The sequence below is a fragment of the Thermobia domestica genome, chromosome 18 (genome assembly GCF_964235325.1).
Source record: "Thermobia domestica chromosome 18, izTheDome1.hap1.1, whole genome shotgun sequence".
Lineage (NCBI taxonomy): Eukaryota > Metazoa > Arthropoda > Insecta > Zygentoma > Lepismatidae > Thermobia > Thermobia domestica.
The window spans coordinates 54639017-54664563 of record NC_137471.1 but is presented as its reverse complement, the minus strand read 5'-3'; the positions used below and the strand labels follow the sequence as shown (position 1 = coordinate 54664563).

Sequence of the window (25547 nt, the reverse complement as noted above, 5' to 3'; positions counted from 1 at the left end):
TTGAAATCACAACTTATTGATGAATAACTAATTTCACTTGTTCTCAATGTAACTTTAGAAGGCGTAGATGCCCTTCTCTTCCTCTGTGAAAACTCTTCGCGTCATACTTAACAAATATTTAACTTGATCTGATCAAATCAACACATCGTTCAAAAAGGCTTTTGGAGATCTTCATTCCCTCAGTAACAGTTAAAAAAAAATTGTCCAAACTCTAGTGGTACCACATCTGGGGTACTGTGACACTACCTTAACTGACGCTGCTGCACATTTACAAAACCGTTTGCAGCGAGTTCAGAATGTTTCCATACGTTTCATTTTTAACTTAAAATTCTTTGACCTCTAACACCATTCTTTGAAAAGCTACCGTGGCTGAAAATGCAACAACGGCATAAATTGCACTCGTTGGTACTGCTCTATACAGGGTCGTATCCAGAAGTAGTAGGACTGATTTTAAATAAATATATATATATATATATATATTAAACATTTTGGTACATCGACTTCATACTCTTCAAAATAGGCCCCTTGGGCATTCACACACTTCTGGTAGCGAGCCTTCCAGGTCGCGAAGGCCTTCTGGAAGTCGTCCTCCGGGATGCCGTTCAGCGCCCTCGTCGTCGCAGCTTGGACCGCTTCCACCGAGTCGAAACCATGCCCCTTGAGCTGCCTCTTGATACGGGGGAGCAGGAAGAAGTCCGGCGGTGCCACATCAGGGCTGTAGGGGAGTGAGGCAACGTGGAAACGCCGAATTTGGTCAGGAGATCCCTCACAATCCACGCGTCGTGGCACGGCGCGTTGACATGGTGGAGCTTCCATTTCCCCACCAGGTCTGGTCGCACGCGTGTGATCCGATTTCGCAGCCGTGTGAACACTTCCACGTAAAATCTTGCATTTACACTCTGTCCAGGAGGTACAAACTCCTTATGGACAATGCCACGACGGTCAAAACATGCAATCAACATCGATTTCGACTTTCTGGCTTTCTTTTTACGGGGTGATTGTGCGGCTCATGGTATCCTCCTTGTAGGCCTGCGTAAGCACGTCCTTGGTTTCGGTCGATGATTTTCCCAGTTTGACGCAAAACTTGGTGGCGTACCGCTGCTCCAAGTTTCGCTCCATCGCAACTGACGACGAGGCGTTACAACAGGAGGTCAATAACACAGTGGTCCACACTCAACTAACGCACGCAGGCGACTGCCGCCGGTCGACATCTGTTCCCAAGGCTCCCCTCCATAGCATCCGGCCTTGCAGCCCCCCCTACACTGCTCCACGCTCGCGGGAAAAAAATCAGTCCTACTACTTCTGGATACGACCCTGTAAAACACTTATTTTTACAAAACCTTTTTACTTTCTCAAACACCTTAAGTTTTCAAGTAATTTCCATGACAGGGACAAAAGCTCACGGATTAACGGCCAGCTTGCAATTCCTGTACATAGATCTACTTATTCCTCAAAGGCATACATAATTTCAACCTGTCTTGATTGGAATGCTTTGCCAACCTCGGCACGTGAGTCAAGCTCTGTAGCGGCTTTCAAAAGAGCTCGAAGCAAGATTGAATGTACATAGAGGCAGAATAGCCAATAGAACAGCTCGTCAATGACTTGTAAGAGCATAATGATATAACAATTGAATTACATATTATAACACGTATGTATACATTATACTATATGTACCATAGTGTAGCATATATATATCGTCTGTTTATTTCAAGAGTGACATAACTCAAAATTCCTAACTTTTCAGGAGAAGCGTTTGAATGTTTCGAAACGCAGTAAAAACAAATGGGGGCAAGAACGACACAAAGTGCTTTCTAGCGCCCAGTTTTGAAAGCACATCTGTGAAATTTTTACCAGAGATAGACATCAAGATTAGCTTTCATTTTCTGCCCGTACGTCAGTAAGGACGATTTTTGAGTTGTGTCACTGTTGCAGTTGAAAATTACATAGGCAGCAAGACTAAAAGAAACCTTAATATGATTGTTACGGAGCATGTTAGGAATGCTATAGCGGAAAGACCGGTGCCAGATCTGTCGAAACATTTAAAAGAAACTAAACACAAGATAAAAGTTTCAAAAATTTTACTGGGGGCTAAAAATGAAGTAGAAAGATTCGTGTTTGAAAATGTGTTTATTCATTTTTAAAAAGTTAAATTTAGGAAGGGAATGGTTAAGTGATGACTGGGAAGCGGTAATTACAAAATTTGCACAGCATTGGCGTAATAATAAAAAATATGAGTTGGCAACCTCACACCAAAGAACAAAAAAATGCACAAAATAACTCCACCATAACGCAGTTCTCATATCCACTATTTGACGCTTGATCTACGTTTTGACAAGGTGTTTCCAGCACTGCTTTACCCCAGTAACTCTGTTTCTGTTCCTTTGATTTTTCGGTCTTCTGTTTTTATCCTACGTGATTCCGTCGAAAACTCGGAAGTGCACATGATATTCAGGAAGTTCATAAATCGGTTATTAGAATTTCTAAGCGTGACATTAGAATGTCTTGAGTAAAAATAAATTATTCACCTTTTATATTAAAAATCAAAGATTATTTGCCTTGAGTAGTGTGTCGTGGCGTTTGAAGAAGTACATCAAGGTAGCATTTTAATCCGTTATTTTCTATTAGTCCGTTTGTTTGGGACTTGGTCTTTTTTATTGCTTCCAGTCACAATAAGTGAGTAACATATTTTTACGTGATTTTAAATATACGTCAATTTATGTACTTAAATAAGTTTTTTTTTTTTTTTTTAAATTTTATTTTTCACATGCCAACGTTTAAATTGTACAAGTTAATAGACCTGCATAGAGGTATTTTCGTGTACGAGTAATGAGTTTTTGAACTAGTCTAGTTCTAGTTAAATTAAACCTGTATCTTTGGATGTATTTGGTCTTAGTTTTTGTGTTTTGTGTCCTTTTGCAATACCGAGGCTATGAAGGATTAACATGACTTCCGAACCACGACCGGTGTAGTTGGTAGGTTCGCAGACCATCTTGCAAGACCAATCCTCACAGTCTAGCCATTCCTCGCCACACTATCTCGCCTTTAACAGAGCTAGATTACAGGACTACGCTATCATAAGAAAACTGCATTACGGGACCATGACACCAGCCCCAGTTATTGGATAATCAGAGTATAAACTACACAGTCTTTTATTCTCCAAACACATATTTTTCTTTCGTCTCTGAAATTTAAGATTTCTCGTCACAGCATCTATATGTTATTTGAGAAAGAATTTCAGCTTAACTCCGAATCCGAAATAGCCAATGCATCGTAAAGAAGATCCGTACGCACAGAAAGTACAAAGGCGACTGAAAAACTGCTCGCAAAGCATTTCGAAAGCAACTGAGATTTCGATAACACTTGTTTCTGTGCGTCTTCTTCTCCATCCAAGATTGCTAGGACGAGTATATTACAGATGCTTACGAATTGCACATAAGAGAAGTAACAATCAAACTGTTATAACATGGGATGGGTGTCAACGTCACATGTCCTCTGTGTTCTTTCACAGTGTATGTATTGCTTGCTATTTGTTGCTTAACAGTTCGTATTTATTTCAGTGTATGCGAATTTGATGCATATTCTTGGTATTCTCGATATTCATTTGTGATTAATGGGAAGAACAAAAGTTGGATATTTGTAGCAATGTAGAGAAAACTGGTTGAGTTAATCCAAATTTAAAGGATTGAGTGCATCATTAAGGCGATTAGGGAAATAGTACCGTGATTTTGATTTTATTTATTTCGATAGTAACTACGCACTATTAATAGAATGATTGAAGCAACTTATTCCATTTCACAAGCTCAAGACGCCAGCTCAGATGTGATTTAAAACCGATTTTTAATATTTAAAATAATTTCTCATCCGTATTGACTATAATTAATTAAAATGTTATACATATTTCGTAGTAATAGCATGATTTTTGCGATATTTTTTCAGTTGGCATATTTCCGGGTGGAAAATGGCGGTTTTGTTCACTAATCTGGTGGAATTTTCAGTGATCTTGTTGGTAACTATGTGCGCAATTTAGAAAGGTGATAGAGCTTACCCAACAGTCAAAAAAGGGTTCTTGTTTGGAGCGAAGAGATCAGTGATAGATCCTCTTAATTTTCAATATGTGCTCTGCGTGCCAAATATGAGTATAATTATAAACCAATTGATTTTCTTTCAGACGTAAGTGCAGAATGCCAACGCTGGTTGAGCTTCGTCCGAATCGGGACCTGTTAGATCCTCATTTTGAGGGTTACAAATTATCTCTAGACTCTTTACCAATATATAGACAGTCTTTGACTCCTGGTATGTATTTTTTTATAATGCGCTTCTTCCAAGTGAATTATTTTGTTTTTCATAGTTGTAGCGATAAGAAGTTGATTACACTGTAACTGATAAATAATATATATGTGTAACTCTGTACAAGGTGCTTCAAGAAAGTAAAAGTGAATTATAAAATACACCGTGTATGGTAAAATGTATCAATTTTGACTTTCATATGAAACTCAAACTCAGAAACAATAATGTAAATATTCAATATGAATAGACTTAATGATATTAAGCACGTACAGTGTTGTTTTTCAATCTATTGATTAATATGGGGAATTATTTTTCTGTTATCCGTGAAATGAGGTGTAATTTTAATTATTTTGTGATTGTATGTATGTCGCCTTCATGTCTAGTTAAATGTCCTTTATTTTAAGATACGAGGAGTCCCTGGCTCAATCTCAGGGCGTGAGTTTGTAATGGACAAGATCGTGTCTGTGGATTTTCTAGAGGTTGTCCCACATTCTCATTCCACCAATTATTTTCTAATCAGGGCCGCGGAGGTGGTAGAGCGTTCACCTCGTGCGTGGGGTCCCGGGTTCAAACCCTGCTCCCGCCAAGTGAATTTTGTGGTGGACAAACACCGTGTGCGTGGGTTTCCTCGGGGTTCTCACGTTTCCTCCCACTTTCTTCATTCCAACATTTCATTTATGTCTCATCATAACCGTCTCCTTTAGCCTAGCCGGCATAACCGTGGGACGTAAAACTCAAAAATTTCATTTCATTTCCTAATCATTCGCTTTCATTACTCATTTGTCTCTTTTAGCGTAAAAGTCTAACGCATCACTCTGTAAATTCGTAGGATGACACATAGATGTCGCCGCTGTTCACAAGTCCATATGATGTTTAAGAAGTACTCATCTTCAAATGATACATGTCTTAATTTCACAACACTCGGACGTTTAGTTCACAAGTTAAAGTAGTTTTATTGACGCATCTTTTGTACTTTTTAAAACAATGGAAAAATCTGAATTTCATGTGTTGATAAAGGATTGTTTTCTGATGGGGAAAAATACCGTTCAAACAAAGCAATGACGTGACAAATATTATTTAGACTCCGTTCCATCAAGGTAAATGGTAGAAAAGAGGTTTACTGAATTTGAACATGACCGTACAAAACACCGATGATGCTGAACTCTCTGGTCGCCCAAATTCGGCAGTTGTTCCAGAAAACATAAAGGAAAAACTTTTCAGTTTTACGTCCCACGCATATGTCGGTTAGGCTAAAGGAGACGGTGATGATGAGAAATGAATGAAATGGTGGAATGAAGAAAGTGGGAGGAAACGGGAGAATCCTGAGAAAATCCACGAACACGGTGTTTGTCCACCATAAAGTCTACACGGCACGAACTGGGATCGAACCAGGGACCCCAAGCACCGGAAATGAACGCTCTACCACTGAGCCACCGCGTCAAAACATAAAACGAGTCCACAAAATGTTTTTCGTCTATCGTAAAGCGAAGTTGCGTGAGATATCTGACACCTTAAAAATATCAGAAAGCAGTGTGTGCACCATTTTGCATGAATATTTGTCCATGGAAAAGCTCTGTTCGAAGTGGGTGCCGCATTTGCTCACAATCGACCAAAAGCAACAACTCGTCGACGGTTCAGAGGGCTGTCTGGAACTGTTTCAGTGCAATAAAAAAAGAGTTTTTCATGCATTATATGACAATGGATGAAACATGAATCCATCACTATACTCCAGAGTCAAATTTGCAATCAGCTGAGTTGACAGCTACCGGCGAAAGCCTCCTAATGCGATCAAAAACGCAAATGTCAGCTGGTAAGGTTTTGGCCTCTGTATTTTGGGATGCGCATGATATTTTATTCATTGATTACCGTACCTTGAGAAAGGAAGAACCATCAATAGCGAATATTCTATAGTGTTACTGGTGCGTTTGAAGGAAGAAATTGCGTAAATACGACTCCAAATGAAGAAGAAGAAAGTGCTTTTTCACCAAGACAATGCACCGTGTTACAAGTCGATCGCAACAATGTCAAAATTATACTTTGAATTGCTTCCTCATCCATCGTGCTTTCCGGAACTGGCTCCCAGCGACTACTACATGTTTGCAGACCTAGAAAAAAAAAATGCTCCAGCGAAAGAGATTTGGCTGCAATAAAGAAGTAATTACCGAAACTGAAGCCTATTTTTAAGCCAAAGATAATTCGTTCTACAAAAAGTCATTGAATGTTAAAAAAGCATTGAAATGAATTTATCATTCTTGAAGGAGACTACGTTGATGAATAAAGTCGAATTTTGCCTAAAAGTTGTTGTTTGATTAGTCATCTTACAAACTTATTGAGTGATGTGTTAATTGTGAGACCAACACTAGAATAGAAATGTTATATTTTTTTTTTCAAAACGATGTGTAATTTTTGTGTTATATGTAAATTTAAATATTACTTAATTAAATTTGATTATTTTCCATGTAATAAAATTTAATTTTCATGAAGTAAGGGAGATTTAAATAGCCTTGAAGAGGGAATCTGTACGACCAAATCATTAAAATTCTACTTCACTTCAAAATGTTTAGAAAAATTATTCCTTATGTAAATCAATGAAAAAGAAAAGGAAAAATAAAGATGGCGCAGATATCCAACAATGTTAGAACTTAACGTTGCATTTATGAAAGAGTAAACAAGAACACGAGTATGTAACAGGATTTCAAAAATAAATAAATAAATAAAATAATCAATTTCAGAAGGTTCACTTCCAATGTAGTACTAGATGGCGTACACTTTAATAATAGAATAATATTTGCAATAACATTTAATATAATTTCGATAGGTGTTCTGCACATCCTTTTAACGCAAGAAGCATGATAAGGATATTCCTTCATGGAGCAAATAAAATTGTATTGAAAAACTAATAGGTATGAATTTCGAGTAAAGTTTTCACATTATTTGTCATATGACTCTTTTATTATCAAACTATTAGCATATTTAAAATGACAGTCATGGTGGTGATATGTCTCAGAATGGTCATGCTTAGTTTATTTTCAGTCCATGAAATAAAAAAGCCGTCTTTATGATATTTTATTTCACACTGTATTTTTCCTTGCATGGTGTGGAAACAATTAATCGCAGTACTTTCTGTTTTAAGGTGTGGATCACGTTATCCCAAACGAAGATCAATTTTCCTTTCTGCACGTGAAGTTATTTGGTCTTCATAATCATCTGTATGGAGATCCCTGGTTTCCTAATGATGTATACTTTGTGGATGAGAATTGGGCTGTTCAGCGGAACATCGTAAACGAAGCTGTGAGTAATACAATTAGCATTCAACACTTTTGTTGTTAGTGTAACGAATATATGTTACAATATTGAAAATAGTTTTGTGTGAGTCAAATCCTTTATTTTGCCTCTATTCAGACCGAGAGCAAGCGCTTTATATATGTATTTTATAATTCTTCTAAGCAGAAAAAATCTCACTTTCTTTCTTCGTGAGGGTATTAAAAGGTTCAGTTGAGATTCTAAGTGGCTTCTGTGAAGTGAACTGTCCTAGCAAAGGTGCAGAGTCTCATTAGAGAGCAGAATGAAGAGCCCAAGTAGGTGAGTCCGTGAGAATGGGATAGGTTTCACGGAGAGTTGAAAATAGTGGCTATTTTGCCTGATTGAGTACGTGGGGCAGAGTAATGAGGTACTTGTCCATTTATCGGTTGGGTAACAATACTAAATGCAAATAAATAAAGATAAAAGGGGACTTCATATATGCTGTTTTCTTATCTACCTCATTGTTGATAAATAAAGCGTAAAACCCACGTGAAAGAATAAATAAAATTGGTTTTATTGGAGATAGTTCAATTGGTAGAAAACTCTCCCAGCAAGCGGAAGATCAGGTTTCGAATCCATTTCAGTTCAGTATATTTTTGTAAGTCTTATTATTACCTAGGTGCATACACAAAGCTACTTCAGTTTTTGGAAATGTGTTTAAAACAACAAGATTCAGTTGTTATTAAAACTACTAGATTTTTCGGAAATTAAATTGTAGTTTTGATATCACACACTACTATTGCATTTTGCAGTAAAGGAATGTCTTTGCCTGGACTCTCAATCTTGTCTTAGAAGAAACATTACTACTGCTGAAACCTGAAGTCTCATAAGGCGTGCTGTTGACTTAGCTGCTTAACATGTGCCTTGGCGTTAAATCAGGAAAGTATAAACGGTATAGGAATGGCCCATACTTCAGGTGAATCAGCTTCTGTTTCGTAATTTTTGCAACATTTAGTTTAGCGTTGCCCCGCAAAGAGAGTCCATGCTATTATCACGAGAACATCGAGATTGATCGAAATTTTTATAATTTCGAAGATTAGACATTGTATTATTAAAAGTGAATGTCACCCGGAAAAATACCAAACTGTGAAAAATAAGTTATTATTGGTTTGGTTAAAAGCAGGAAGAAGGACACCAGGAAACTGAATAATACCCATACGACAAAACAATTTCTTCAGTGAAAGTGTAAAAGCTGTGTTTTCTATGCATACGTCACAAAACTATTATTTCATAGTCTAGAATGTACTGGCCCGCAAGGACATGAGAAAGAAAAATAACAAATGAGGCAAATATAAAAACTCCTGGTTTCTAAACCAGGGGAGTTCAGTTCAGTTTTGGATGGAGTCTCGGTCGGTCTTGGCTCGCATCTGAGAACGCGTTTTAGTCTCGTCTCGAGTATACGCGAAAGTCTCGTCTTAACGATTCTTGGTTAAGTCAACAGTCTGATGGACCAGAACATGTAAGTTGTGTATTTTATGGTTTTTCTTAATTTTACACATCAGTATGGTCAGGCAATGCAACTCTCACAGTCCTCGTAACCGTAGGTTATGATAAACCCGAGTAGTAGTATAATAACAGCAATAATAACAATTGTAATAGCAGTATTCTATTGTAATGCTATGCATTCTTGATTTATTTATCAGTTCATGTATTGCTGCTGGATAATTACGTCTGTTATTTAGAACATTGAGATAATGCTAATAATCTATTTACAAGTGGGTGACTCACATATTAATCCGTCATCATTATCGGGTCTAGAATAGCACTGTAAGAGTCACACCCACATCCTGTATAGATAAGCTCACATAATAAAATGAGATAGCAAAAGGTAGATTATTGAGTACTCATTGTCTCTCATAAATAACTATAACCCCTTTCTCCTGTGTCAGGTCGAGTGAGTAGTAGTATTCTCACAGTAAGTAAATACTATATGACCGAGGTAAGCACGAGTAAGTGATAGATATGGATAAATAGGTACTAAATAACCTTAACCATCAAGATAATTACCAATACAGATTATCACATTACCTGTGATATAAATTATGATAATATGGTAATACTATAGGTGACATTAGCAATGAATAAATCAGTGATAATAATCAAATATCTATGATCTGTAAGCACCTATAATCTGTGATATGGCTCCCCGAAATGAATAAGAGGACTTATGATTGTACTGCCTGAACATAATTATGTGTAATGCATAAACCTTATTTCTATGTGTAGTATTGGTTACTTAAACTTGTGATTCGCTCTCAGTGCAATTTTCATATTTCATTTTACTACTTTCACTAGTTAACTATGGCTAATACTCGATCACAAAGTAGGTCTAATAGTGCAACACCGGTTTCCATGATCCTCCCCCCTGTCTCCTTAGATGTATTTTCCGATGGACCGTCTGAAAGTGTTGACAGATTTTTGGCCAATTTTGAACGTTTGGCCGAGATCAACGCGTGGACACCCGATCGGATTAAAGCTATCTTTCCCACATGTTTAAGTGGACCGCCTTTGTATTGGTACAAGACACAGGAAGAGTCTTTACGTAACAAAGACTGGGCGGGTTTGAAAGCAGCGTTTGAGGAGCAATTTGGGTCTTGTCAAATACCATTAACAGCACTTAATGCCTACAGGTCGCGAGTTCAAGCCCCGGGCGAACCACTAACGCACTACTTATTTGAGAAGAAGTTCTTGGCAGATAAGTACAATCCCACCCTTCCCTTTAAAGACTTTATGGCAGATGCTGTTATTGCTATGCTTCCCCAACACATGCATTATTTTTCTCAAAAGACGTTCGCGAATTTTGAGGCATTAATTAAGGAAGCATTTACTAGGCAGAAGGCTGACCTGTTATTACACCAGCGCATTGCGGAACAACAGCGGGTCGTGTCATGTGACCCTCAGCTTTCCCCAGTGGCCCCACAAGCTACTGCCAACCCAACTGTATATTCTACTCCCCAGGTTAGGCAAGGAGACCCATACACCGAAATAATGGACAAGCTGGACAAGTTACAGCTCCAGTTCAATTCCCATAAGGCTCATGTACATTTTGCAGAAACTACATCCAGACCCCCCACCCCCCGCGCAACTTCTCCTGCTCCGTCCTATCAACAGGATTACCGCAGAAGCCAGGAAGCATGTAACAATTGTGCTAAGTGTAATCATCGGCACGATAAGCCTCCTGCGACTAAAACTAAACAGGGCAACAAGAACAAGGAATTGAACTCGGCCCAGCAGGCCAAAGTAAAGAACCAGAAGAAGAAGAAGAAGCAAAATAATACATTTCCAAAAGGCAATGATAATTACCACGCGTATTATGGACAATTTCCGCCGGCATACCCTCCGTATGCCCCGCCATATCCGTATTACGGATACCCCCCACCGACTCCTTACGCTTTCCCACCCCATCCCCCTTCCCCGATAGCCCAACCACCTAAACCGTTCGAACCTGTTCCCGATCCAAAAAACTGAATTTGCCTCAGGAGCCTTCAGCTCCTGAACCAGCCCCTTCAAGTCCATCTCAACCGCCAGTCCCTAACCATGATACCTTATCTCCTACCATTCTCACCCTACCACTACACTCTGAAGGCCAATTATTCTACGTTCAGGGTTCGATAGGGAACGTAAAACGCCGTTTTCTGATTGATACTGGAGCAGAGAGCTCCCTGTTACCGTGGACAGCCTTACCACGCAATGTGACTGTATTTAAGATGGAAACAAATCTGTATGGTGTAAGCGAGAAACCGTTATCGCTTAAGTATGCAGCATATATTAAGATTAATTTGGCCGGAAAATCATTTACGGTTTTATTTAGGCTTATTCCAATTCCTAAATTTCCTATTATTTTGGCAAATAATTTTTTGAAAACTCATCAAGCCGTAATTGAATATCAGAATAATACACTCACATTACGTCATTTTGGCTGTCGTCCAAATTCAGATCAGAATATACCCGTAGGCTCTACTCAATTGCCTCCTGCAGTTGCTTCGAAAGTGCAGACGAATCAACACTTTACGTTGGTTTGTAAACAAACCACAACCGTCCCTCCGCGCTCTGTTGTTTTCATTCCACTTGATATACCGTTAGGTGTCAATTTTAGTGCTGTTCACATACATACACCTATCAACAGCAACCTAAAACGTTGCTTTATTGCTCACACAGTAGCTAGTACAGATAACATAGCGGTTCCCGTTGTAAATCTGGCTTCCACGCCCAAACACTTTCACAAGGGAACGCCTTTGGCTATTGCGTCTGTTTTACCAGACATTCCTGAGTCGCTACATGTAAATACTGTACGTAAGTTGTTTACACCGACTGCTGAGCATGCACAACAGAAAACAAAAGAACGCCTTGCGAAAATTGGTCACCTTATTGATTCACAACAATTCAAAATTAACAAAGAGTTGAGTAATGAACAACAACAGGAATTAAGGGATGTGCTTACTAAATATGCTAGTGTTTTCAAATGGTCTGACACTGATTTTTCCCATATAGATGCATATGAAGCTACTCTTGACTTAAAATCTAGAGAACCTTTTCGGTCCCCGATGTTTACGGTGCCACACCGATTACGGCCTAGGGCAAAACAACAAGTACTGAAATTATTAGAGATGGGTATTATTGAATTAAGCAATTCAGCAACTCGGAATAATATTCTAGTAGTTCCCAAACCTAATTCTGACGATCTGCGCATTTGCTTGGATTTACGTAGACTCAATCTTGCCTGCCATCCAATCCGGGATTCTCCAGCCAATATGGCGGACGTTATCGAGAACCTAGCAGACGCTACGAACTTCTGCTGTTTCGATTTATCGCAGTCGTTTTTTCAGGTCCCCTTAGACCCTGAGGACCGTCCTTTTACTGCATTTTCCGTACCGTCCCTAAATCTTAAGCATTCCATGTACCAACTGACAGCCATGCCCATGGGGCATGTTAACAGCACGATTATGCTCCAACGCATTTTGCGTGACATTTTTGAAAACGTGGATCCCAACCACCTTACTATGTATGTGGATGACCTTTATTTAGGGGCGCGCACGTTTGAAGAACTGTTGGTAAGTCTAGAGAAAGTACTAGCGACTGCACAACGTTACTCGGTTTTGTTCAATCTCAAAAAATCAATGTTTGGCGTGACAACGCTAAAGTGTCTTGGCTTTATAATCCGTGCAGGTCACATTCAACCAGACCCAGCGAAGATTGAGGCTATTTTGAGCATCCCCAAGCCCCAAACTGTCAAGCAATTACGGTCTTGGTTAGCCTCGGTGAATTTCTTTCGAAATTTCTTTGCCAATATCTCACTGAACCTAGCACCGCTTTATCAAGCTCTAAAAGGATCTCCGAAGAAATTGGTGTGGACAGATGAATGCGAGAGTGCATTCCAACAAATACGCCAGGCTCTAACTAACCCACCCCTTCTTCAGATATATTCAACCCAAGATACGGAGCATGCCCTGGTGGTGGACTCCAGTTTAATTGGCGTCGGAGCCTGTTTATTACAGAAACGCGCCTCTGATGCCGACTGGCACCCGGTGCAGTTTGCATCATCCCGTCATCCGCCACGGAAGACGCCCCCACCCATCTATGAGCTTGAATTATATGCGGTCTATTTTGGGCTTAAAAAATTCTATAAATATTTAATTGGACAGGAATTCACCATTTACACCGATTCACTAGCGGTCACAGCCATGAAAACCTCGAATCACCTTAGTCCCAAATTACTGAGGTGGCGAGATTTCTTTAGTACATTCTCCTTCAATATCAAACATTTGACCGGAAGCAAGAACGGATTGGCAGACATGATGAGTAGGAACCCACTCCCGGTTACGCAGGAAACGATAGCGGAAGCGGAAGAAACCCCGCATGAGTACCAAATGCTGGCTCTCGACAAACGAGTTGATGTAGGTGAATTACAGCGCCAGGACTCATTTCTAGGGAAGATTATACGCGCCTTACAAACTGAAGATACCTCTCAGCGCCAATATAACCAATGGGAAAAGCAATTCACGCTTTCGAATGGTATCCTGTATAGGAAGATCAAGGCAATACCTAACGACAGACTAGTACTCTGCGTTCCTAACAGATTACGGGATTCGATCTTTGATGAACTACACACGCATTCATTAACCCACCCGGGATTTACCAAATTACATCTGCTAGTTAAATCAAAGTATTACTTTCCGCAGATGAAACAATGGCTATATCGGAAATTAGCTAGGTGTCACGAATGCTCTCTATTTAAAAGATCGTATAAACCGTCTGTCGAAACAGTGCAACAACTACCCCACGACACTATCTTCAAGTGCTTTTCCATTGACTTGGCCGGGAAGTTAATCGCTTCCGAACCAGATCAATATCAGTACTTCTACTTGGCGACAGACCATGCTAGTGGGTTTGTTATCACTGCACCTGTAAGATCCCCCACGTCAGAAGCTTTCATTAGTTTCTTTATGGACCATATAGTGACGCCCTACTCTTGTCCATCTCTCGTTTTTATGGACAAACAAACATCCCATACGTCCACAAAAACGCGGCAATTCTTAGCAAGTATGGGGGTAGAAGTTCGCTACGCCCTCCCCCACCATCATCAAACTTTGGGGCACGCTGAGAATCGAATCGGAGCCATCCAGAATGCATTGCGTTTCCTTACCAAGGAACAACACGCACGATGGCCGGACTTTCTACAGACCGCCACTGCTACTATAAATAAGACACCCCTTACGGAACTTCGCGTCAGTCCCTTCTCGATCCTGTTTGGTATCGAACCAGCGTTCATTATTGATCGTGTGCTTAATGCACCCGACCAAGAACTAAGCAATCACGAGAGGCTAACTCTTGCACGGGAAACGCGGGACTACGTGTTATACCGAAGGAATCAAATCTTTGAACGGCAACGCGAAAAATTGCATTCTAAGAAACAACCGACTGAGTTTCTCCCTGGATCTAAAGTCGTGGTGCAACGCATATATTCCAAACCCGGTGATTGCAGGAGTATTCAACAACTCTTTGATGGCCCCTTTGAAATTCACAGCCGCCTAGATGGTAATTCATATATGGTCTTAATGAACGGTCAACAGGTCCCAATAGCAAAATCACGTCTGAAACTATATTTACCGGATGAAAATCCGAGTCCCGAATTTCAGACGAAGTACAGACAATATCTGTAACCACATTCCTTGGTAGCAGAGCAATCGTGTAGCATTCCGTGTATAAATGCACCACATATATATATATATATATATATATATATATATATATATATATATATATATGCTCAAACGCCCGACTTTGTCTCTTGTTTTCACATATATCATACCATGCTTTTGTATCCAGAGGTTCCGCCAACCCCACCTACCCGTATCTACCTCTCTACCTCCGTCACTATCTAGTGCCGTAGTTCCCCCCAAGCCACTCCCATGTGGGTTATTGGTAGACGAAAACAGGGCAAATGACTATCTCCAGCCATTGCATGCACATTTCTACACTTATACATAATGACTGCCTGGTCCACGCCAGTGTGCATACGCGTAGCAGCCATATTGGTTTTCCAATCCATGTGTAATTGATTTCATTTTCGCCACTATTTCATGAACCAGCTTGGTATTGAGTGTTACTTGCCTAATGCGGTCACGTCTCAGTGTATATGCAGCTTGTGCAGCTATTTGTTCTACGAGTAATCCTACACGCTTCGTAGGCTAACGTATGTTACCCTCCTCCTTCCCTTTCAGAGACAAATGATCTTACGTACACATATATGATGCATTTATTCATACAAGGAATAGCTTATTTAGACTTCCATACGTTATATTATTTACTTTTATTCTCAAGTAAAAAAAAAAAAAAAAACTTAGGCATATACCCACGGTACTTCACAAATAAACCACGCTTCATGTCATCCCATGATGCATTTTCAAACATAACAACAGTTTACAGAACGAGTTTGTTCACTGTAAAAGGTTTCATTGTGTAAAAACAATAGATAATTCAAGGGAGACATGCGCCCCCTTGAATTCTAAGGGCCTTTGGTCCCCCCCGAATTGTACGAGTGCACCAATTACACTGGTCCCCCTGGAATTTTGAGGGAATACCCCCCACTTTGACTCTCAAAAATGGTCACCATAATAGTTACAGTATCTAATATACTTCATCCTCCCCACATTTCCCTCGCTCCGATCAACATTTGAGTAATTCCTATGCGAAAGTAACTACAAACAAATATAAAATTCTCTAACCAATATATTGGATCCTTTCTCGGCGAACAACACGTAATCGCATAAAATACTATACGGTTACACGGGATATTCATTCATTTCATTAACATGACCCCCCCCCCAGAAAAAATATATATACTACACTGTTACGCATAACAACGATATATATTCCATTAGGTTTCATACACATGATTTCCGTGTAGTTTAAAAATCCCTTTAGGCAACAAATGCATTTTTTCCGGAAGAAGGAGAAAGATTTAGATAGACTTCAGCAAAGGCTGAGTTTCTGCATTTACAAAAAAAAAAAAAAAACAAACAAACAAACAAACAAAATATAAAATATTCCCAGGAAAATACAACATAGGTTGTATGTAGCCCTATTCCCTGACCCACCCATTCCTTCTTTCTCTCTAAAAAAAAAAAAAAAAAAAATATTTTTGAGCACGTCTCAAATAGATACGGCAACAAGTAAGCTCATTCCCGTGGCAATAAACTTACATTCCTTGCCTTTCACCCCACTGATTGCATTTGTTCCCACGTTTTCCCGAAACACATTTTCGTGTGTACAAACACAACACACGAATCCATATACAAACACATACAAGAATATCTTTCGCGTCGCGCCCAACCAAAGTGTAAGTTAATAGTACATTCGTACTCACCACGCCACCCGTTTGGAGCATCTTCTTCACAATGTGCACATAACAGACTAATTACTTTAATGCACATCCCCGTTTGATTTGCATAGCTTGGGAACCACTTTCACTCAGGGTTTCCCCCTCCTTCTTGATCTTTTACGGTCGTAGTCAGGAGCCTCCCAATGCAAGTGCATTCGCACGCATCAGTGAATCCTGCACCAGTCAGGTGGCTATCCTGCCAAGAAGGAATTCCCACCGTGACCTTCACCAGGTCGACGAATTCTTCTGTACTAAAATTAACTGTCTTATGACCCCAACTCGTACAGCTAACTCTTGGGAAGTAAATTATTGCATGCTATAAGGCAAGACATATAAAAAACAAAAAAAAAAAAAAAAAAAAAAATAGCACTTCCATATGCATTTCGTTTTAATAGTTCAATTGTAGACTTCCTGTAAGACGAGTTCGTTTTCTCCCTTTCAGGTGGCTCGTCTCTGTTTTTGGCCTTATTGCAGTACATCCCGTGAGGGCCCAAACCCCCTTCGATATGGTATCTCTGGTTACGATTAGCAGTGCCGTGGGTACTGTAGGATGTGTGATATCCATTATCTTTTGCCTCTGTTGGTGTCGATACGGCAGACCCAAACAACGTTCCAGATTCTATAACTCAAATATTACATCACAGTTCACGCATCCTCGCCTAAGTGCTTCTTCCACTCACAACAATGGGGCAAACCCCCTTCTGTCAACACGTTTGGAAGGACGCCGTGCATCAACACCTTCGCTACACGATCCCGCACCTGATTCCTGTACCACTCCACCCAGACCTGCATCTCCTCCTGTGGATACATTGCTTAGCCCGAGATATTTCTCACAAACACCATTGTAAATATTCCCTAATATTAGTTGGTGGTGGTATCTTCTATTCGTCTTATCCTTAATAAAAAAAAACAAAAAAAAAAAAAAAAAAACCGTATGCTATCTTACTTTTCCTGATCACGCTCTCTTGTGCCTATTAACCTTTTATTCCCCTTCCCTTAACCCTTTCTGCCTACATTAACGTTTGCATTCATGGCAGATTGCACTGAAAGGGAATTACAGGTGCATCTTGGATGCACATTAATCTCCAAAGGCTAAGGTTTGTGCGTAAAGAAAAAACCAGTGGAATATACAACATTCCCCTGATATTTATGTATCTATGGATTTACTTTATTTAGTTGATTTATTTTATGTATATATATATATATTTTGTGTTTATATTGTTCATATCTGTAACATGTATATAATGATTAACGGGTGTGATAATCCATTGCCTGCCATACGAGTCAGACAATCTTCTTTCTACAATGTTTAAAGGTTAAATTGATATGCAACTTTAACGCTTTACTCTTCTGGATCCCATCGATACATTTAATTCTAGGTTGTTCGTCCTTCCTGGACATACTCTTTCGATGTATTAGTCACTGTACTAAAGGTGTTAACGCTGTATTTGCACCGCTATTACAACCTTATGCCTCATTAGCCACCCTTGGTAGCAATCGCTAGTTAATGTTATTCTTCTTCCCTCTGTCCCGGCACCAAGCATTCTAGGCATGAAACTGACGTTGCATCTAGTATATAGGAAGTGTGCTTCACGAGTTTCATGACACATAGTGTTTTCCAGTGCCTTGCTGAACTCCTTATACAGGGTGACCATCGAACTTTGATCGAAATTCACAATTTTGGGCATCCATTACAGGATTGCTCAGTATTATTTTTTTAAGTGGGGGAATATCACGAGAACATCGAGATTGATCGAAATTTTTATAATTTCGAAGATTAGACATTGTATTATTAAAAGTGAATGTCACCCGGAAAAATACCAAACTGTGAAAAATAAGTTATTATTGGTTTGGTTAAAAACAGGAAGAAGGACACCAGGAAACTGAATAATACCCATACGACAAAACAATTTCTTCAGTGAAAGTGTAAAAGCTGTGTTTTCTATGCATACGTCACAAAACTATTATTTCATAGTCTAGAATGTACTGGCCCGCAAGGACATGAGAAAGAAAAATAACAAATGAGGCAAATATAAAAACTCCTGGTTTCTAAACCAGGGGAGTTCAGTTCAGTTTTGGATGGAGTCTCGGTCGGTCTTGGCTCGCATCTGAGAACGCGTTTTAGTCTCGTCTCGAGTATACGCGAAAGTCTCGTCTTAACGATTCTTGGTTAAGTCAACAGTCTGATGGACCAGAACATGTAAGTTGTGTATTTTATGGTTTTTCTTAATTTTACACATCAGTATGGTCAGGCAATGCAACTCTCACAGTCCTCGTAACCGTAGGTTATGATAAACCCGAGTAGTAGTATAATAACAGCAATAATAACAATTGTAATAGCAGTATTCTATTGTAATGCTATGCATTCTTGATTTATTTATCAGTTCATGTATTGCTGCTGGATAATTACGTCTGTTATTTAGAACATTGAGATAATGCTAATAATCTATTTACAAGTGGGTGACTCACATATTAATCCGTCATCATTATCGGGTCTAGAATAGCACTGTAAGAGTCACACCCACATCCTGTATAGATAAGCTCACATAATAAAATGAGATAGCAAAAGGTAGATTATTGAGTACTCATTGTCTCTCATAAATAACTATAACCCCTTTCTCCTGTGTCAGGTCGAGTGAGTAGTAGTATTCTCACAGTAAGTAAATACTATATGACCGAGGTAAGCACGAGTAAGTGATAGATATGGATAAATAGGTACTAAATAACCTTAACCATCAAGATAATTACCAATACAGATTATCACATTACCTGTGATATAAATTATGATAATATGGTAATACTATAGGTGACATTAGCAATGAATAAATCAGTGATAATAATCAAATATCTATGATCTGTAAGCACCTATAATCTGTGATACTATTGACCAAAGAGAATATTTCTTACCCAACTGCCGGCGTACTTCGTTAGTTACTTTGCAGTGTGTGATAGTGGTAATAGTTTTACTAGGAGAAAAGAGCTCGTAATGGACGGTGCCCAGCACTGTCCACCACACTTAACAAGAAAAACTTATGTCGTGTCAGGTTTTATTTTGGATTTTATGTTGGGGTACGGGGGTTAACCACTGTTCACTTTTTGTAGTTCTCGTCACACATTATCATATTATCGGGTAGGTGCTCATGTCCAGATGTCCATCCGCTTTTGTTTATTAATTCAGTTCCTGCGGGATCCATTTGCTATCTTTTTTATTTAGTTATTTATTTTTCACTTTTGTTGTTTACTATAGATTGTTAGAAATAGTTCAGATGCAGACGTCTAACTGTCGGACAAATTCCCTTATGGTAGTTCGTGAATTTGTCTTTCCAATACTTTTAAAGCATTGTTATCCACTCTTGAGGGATTTCCGTCTTCCTCACTTTGGAGATTCTGATCTTTGGCATGAAATTAGTTAATCAGTCCCCATTCTCAAGTTAATTCTACAACCCATCACTACATTATGGTACGTTTCTGTCACATTGTATCCCAGTTTGAACTCACACAATAAAATTATCCGTAAATCACTCTACCCCAGCAAATCACTGTTGCACGCTCTATGACACCTAGAGCTAGAGTTCTGTTGTAACTGTTCCCCGTTGAGGTGACGTTCAACTGATATTACTCAGGAAAAAGATACCCACTTTAAGCCTCTTGTTTAGATAATTTCCGGTCATTAGCTGCGACTTTTGCCTGAGTGAGTTTTGTAGGGAGGATGAGATGATAAATGATTGGTTATAAATTACATAAATTTTAACTAAAATCATCTAGAGGGCTGGTTTTACTAAAGGCTGCTCAATGATACGCCAAGGATTTTCGACTCATACACTAGTATTCTTTCACTCAATCATCCGTTTATTTATTACACTGTCTTTTTCATCAGAAAGGCAAAAATAAAGAACTACATTACAATTCCGAATGGCATTTTAAAAAATAATTCAGGGCCGCGGTGGCTCAGTGGTAGAGCGCTCACCTCTGGTGCGGGGTTCCCTGGTTTGATCTCAGCTCGCGCCAAGTGGCCTTTTTGGTGGACAAACACCGTGTGCATAAGTTTTCTCGGCGTTCTTCCGCTTCCTTCCATTTTATGCACCCCATCCCTTCATTTCTCATTATCTCATTGTCTCCTTTAGCCTAGCCGGCATAACCGTGGGACGTAAAACTGGAAGATTTAATTTAATTTAAAAAAATAATTCTTAACCAGTGCCATTTCTCACTGGTTCTGTCTCTCTCCCTTTAAATTTGAGAAACAGCAAATGGCTAACTTGCATCTGACTTCCATCTCACTTAAAAAGTTTGGCTAAGTTTCGTGTTCTGTTTCTTCCTTTTATTCTATTATCTTATAGAAATTCTGTTGTATAGGGAAGGAAAATTGATTTTCGTTAATCGTTGGTACGCGTCACCATACATGCACATCTGAAGAAAAGGGACTCCTAGACACATGCCATTTGACAAACTCATAAATTGAAAAAGCATTCCACTAACATTTATCATATCTGGATTAGTATGTGAAATGCAGGAAGATGCTTTCTTCAGAGAGAGAAAATCCCATAGCTGATTCTGCATTCAGGGTTCTAAGATTCTGAAAATATTGTAAAATTTGGAAGAAATCTGAACTTCGTGTCTGTTATCTGCAGGAAACTGGTTCTTCCGCAAAAGCAACAAGGTTTGCCCAAATATTGTTATGATATTCTTAAAACTGTAATTTATAAAAATTAGTTTGATCACCTCAAGTAAGAAGAATTACGTGACTGTTGCTTGTAATACCACAAATATTTCATTTGACGAACTGCTTTTTCCAGTGAAGTGATCTCAAAAGGAAGTAAAATAGGGTAAGGTAACTAGCATCGGCATACCACTGGATTTGATCTCTGGTCTAGTGGTATATATTCTCCCTTTGAAATTCAGGCTAAAACAATGTGGTTGCTGATCAACGGGAGGAGTGATGGGCATTTGTGGGTTTTAACACATTATCGTCCGAGATTGTAATCACGTTTAAGTCGGATAAGAGTATAGTCTGTTTAAAGGCATGTCGTTTAGAGCTTTCCGTGTATAATGCATACAACTGTTATCTAGATCAAATTTCACATTAATATATGTTTTCTCTCTTTCTCTCATAGACCGGTAGACTGGAAGGAATAAACCAGGTGTGGGAGATACCAAGTAATCATGTACGAAGAAGTGGCCATTATAATACGTCCCTTAGCTTTCCATCTCCTAATTTGGCCGTTGTATCGGATGGTGCTGGAACATTGCATATTGTTGAAACAGGCCATAGGAAAGAAATGTGTGCTTGGAAGGTACGTATATTTCAAAGGACCAGCAGAAAAAAATTGGCATCCATTTACTTAGAAGAAAGAAATAATCTTTGATACCGCAATATCTCGTATGGTAAAAAAAAAAAAAAAAAAAAAGTTAGGTCCAGTTTCTCATAATTTTGTAATCAAAATTGGCGGTAGCAGGAAGACGTCATGGCAATAGGAGGAATTGTTTCCACACTGACAATATATACTCAATGTCAAGGAAGTTCGGATTTGGTTACAGCAGCATTATTTTTTTCTTTCTTTCTCTTAAAAGTTTAAATACGACATATTGCAGTACCAACAACAAAATATTTTCATCATTAAGCTGTGAATGTTGTAATTGTAAAGTGGTTTGTTGATTTTTGCACGTCTTTACACAATACCAAGTAAGTAAAAAAATAAGATTAATTTATCGACATAACTTCTCTATTATTGCCGCGAGCTTCCTAGTGGCTAAGCAATTAGCGTAAGCACTTTTGGTATCGGAGACCTGGGTTCGATTCCTGGCGGGAGCTCATGTGGTTCTGATTCCACGTTAAATAGGCCCAGAAACGGACACCAAACTGCAAATCAATTCAAACCAAATCTTTTATTGCAGCTTTGCAGGTGGACGACAATGCACAGTAAAAGCAGAATCATGTGCATCCTGTTATACAGTGAGGTTATATTTTCAAATAGGTTTCATTCAGAACGAGCAGCAGTATGTGCTTTACAATTAGTGTTATTTTGTTTTGTTGTTCAGTTAGTGTCGTATTATATTTTGGACTATTGAATAAAAGTAGCAAGTTTTAAGCATTAAAGACATTACTATTTTTTATGTCACATAAATGTTTGAAGGCTAAAGCTGAAGCGAGATGATCACGAAGAACGATGTTGCCCCATATTGGGAACAGATTGCAAAAGTATATGGTATTCCAGCGTATCTGCAAATTAGAAAAGTAACTCAAAAAATTAGACATTGCATGATGGAAATGGATTACTGTTGTAGTTATTGTTGTTATTTTTTATCTAAAAGAAAACATATGTTTACGTATTTGTTTGAAATGCTTGATAGCTTAATAGCAATGCAGCAATTACAGAACTACTTTGTAGTACAAGTAGCTTTATCTCGATAGTAGGGTAGTAATTTTGTTGTAAGTGTTCTCAGTTTCTTTCAAAAGAATTTCGTTCTATTAAGAGAGTTGTTTGAAATTTCAACCACAGTATTCTTTCTTATTCATCCATTTGCTTCTTGTTGACATCTCATTAAATGGCAGGATTATGAGCGGTTATTATGAGTCATCATCATCATCAACCATTGTCAATGCACTTCTGGATGAAAGTCTCTCCAGCCCTTCTACACAACCTTCTATCTTGGACAATACTTTTCCACATTACTGCACAGTGTTTATTGATTTCGTTACACTACTTTATGAGGACGTTTTCTATTCGTTTCTTATGTATTAGTATCCAGTCAAGAATTGCTTTTGTACACCTATCATTGTTTCTTCTTGCAATATGTCCAGCCACTTTCACTTATTTTTATGCTGTTATATGTACTAGTTAAGTGTTCCATTTCCGAACATAGCTTAATCGAGATAGTATAGGCTAGTGGTTACTATTCATGCTTCGCAAACGGGATATCCAGAGTTCGAATCCGGCCATCCTGACAGGTTTTTCATCCATTCCATCAGACCAGTGGTCGCCAGCCGTTTTTAAATCCTATTGTGAGCTACCAACCAAAAGTACTACCAACTTTTTTTAATAAAAAAATCTTATATTTGTTTATTTCCTATCGCGATCACTGCATTAGACGAATGCTGGTATGGTATGTTTAAATATGTGCTCTGACCGATCTTCTTTTCCTCTGTTGTTGATTATTCTAATATAATTTGCTTCATAGGTTGCATCTGGGGATTTGTTAAATAAAATTTTGCGACCACTGATATGGAAGGCTGCGGTAGCTCAGTGGTAGAGTGCTTACCTCTGGTGTTAGAGATTCCTGGTTCGATCCCACTCCTGTGAAGTGGGTTTCGTGTTGGGCAAGCACCGTGTCTGTGTTTTTACCAGAGTTCTATCTACTTCTTGTATTCGACTATCATCATCCTTCACATTACCACCATCTCCCTTCCGATAACTTCGCTGCATAATCGTAGGACGTTAAAATAAATTTTAAAAATGATCTGAAGGCAATTGTTGAAATGTTTGAAAATATTTTGTTATACTCACAGGTAGTTTTCAGTGACGAAGTGTGTGGTAAGGAAAAGCCGTTCACTGTAATTAGTTCAAATACAGTGACCAGGGAGAATGGGAAATATGACGTTCACTGTTTGCTTCTTCATGTGGCAGATGCAAAATCCATAGAAATGAGTCCTGGAGGAGACGCTAATGATAAATCGTTATTTGTTTCGGTTTTAGATTGGATTACATTGATGGAAGGTAAGTAAGTGTAATTGAAATAAGGTTTACTTCTTATTCTTAGTTTGTTTCCTTGCTAAAGTATTGCTAATATTATAGTGTAAAATACTATCTTTATTGGTAGATACTGTGGGATGCATATTTAATATTTTACAAGACAATAACATCTTACTTTATATTCTTATAATAAATTTTAACAGTTACTGTTTCAAGGGTTCGCTTTTCTTTGTATTTCGAAGATATGGTGTTATTCTCTAACCAGGGGCGGATCCAGGACCGACTTCTGGGGGGGGGGGTTGTCATACTGTTACTTTTAAGGGCTCCAAAGTTTGGAATAGGTTTTATTTATATATATAAAATATAAAAGTTTTACTCTTCTGGGGGGGCGATCGCCTCACTTCTGGATCCGCCCCTGTCTCTAGCTGTTCTAAACTTCATATTCTATACTGTAAGTACTTTGAAAACTTGAGGTCGCTTGGGACACAATTTAATATTATTCAATTGAGCTGTTTTTCTCATGGGTTACTTTGGTCTGATATGGAATCATTTTAGGGAGTGAGAGAGAGAGAAAGTCGAAAAATAAGGACCACATTGATATATAAAAAAATATTTATTTATTGAAAGGAATTTCAGCTACTTTGGGAAGTTGGGGACATAAGACAACGTCGAGAGACACATTGACGGATAGGTTGTGTCAGGGGAACAGCTCTTGGCATTATTTTGATGAAGATTTGTGGTTAAGTAGGGAAGGGACTAAGGTTTTGATTTTTTTTTTAAATGTAATGTTTAAATGGATGAAAACTTGAATCCGTAAAGCTTTCCCGTGATATACTGGCTAGCGCGAAAGCACGTGGTCCTGGGTTAGATTCTCGGTGGAAGAGCACAAAAAATTTAATTTCACAATTATTCACTTTCATTAACTATCTTTCTCCCTTAGCCTAAATGGCGTAACGTGGGACATTAAACTAATGAAATTAAATACATTTCTCTCTATTTGAATCCCTATAGAAGCAGAAGGTAACATTTAATAATAGGAGGTGTTTACCAACTAAAGTTTCCTCTGATGACGACGATAGTTGGCCATTGAAACAGTATATCCTATAAGTTTTAGTAACGCTTAATTAGGTAAATGTTTTCATAATATGCGTGCATTCATCTCTTTCAGACATTCTTATTGTTTCGTTTAAGGTGCTGACAACACTTGGTCAATGAAGAGAATTCGACAGCTTGTCGGGAGAGGTGGCTTAGATTACGCAGCGTTTGAAACTGGATCTCAGAGTGTTTTTATTGCAAGCGAGAAGACTTTTGATTTTCTTTCGGACTCAGAAAAACCTCTTACCAAGAAAGCTGCATCTGAAAAAGCTGAAAATGTCGGTGGGTTACTA

The 25547-nt window shown here is 38.7% G+C and overlaps 1 protein-coding gene across 3 annotated transcripts in view; it reads left to right on the top strand.

The window, feature by feature from the left end:
• LOC145675932 (nudC domain-containing protein 1) overlaps window positions 1-25547 on the top strand; it is a 46043-nt gene that overhangs the window by 5523 nt on the left and 14973 nt on the right. For all 3 annotated transcript variants that reach the window (XM_081746738.1, XM_081746740.1, XM_081746741.1), the window contains exons 2-6: window positions 4169-4293; window positions 7421-7578; window positions 21583-21762; window positions 23976-24183; window positions 25351-25536. In XM_081746738.1, coding sequence (XP_081602864.1) covers window positions 4182-4293; window positions 7421-7578; window positions 21583-21762; window positions 23976-24183; window positions 25351-25536 — 844 coding nt within the window. In that variant the 5' untranslated portion in view covers window positions 4169-4181. The remainder of the gene's footprint in view (window positions 1-4168; window positions 4294-7420; window positions 7579-21582; window positions 21763-23975; window positions 24184-25350; window positions 25537-25547) is intronic.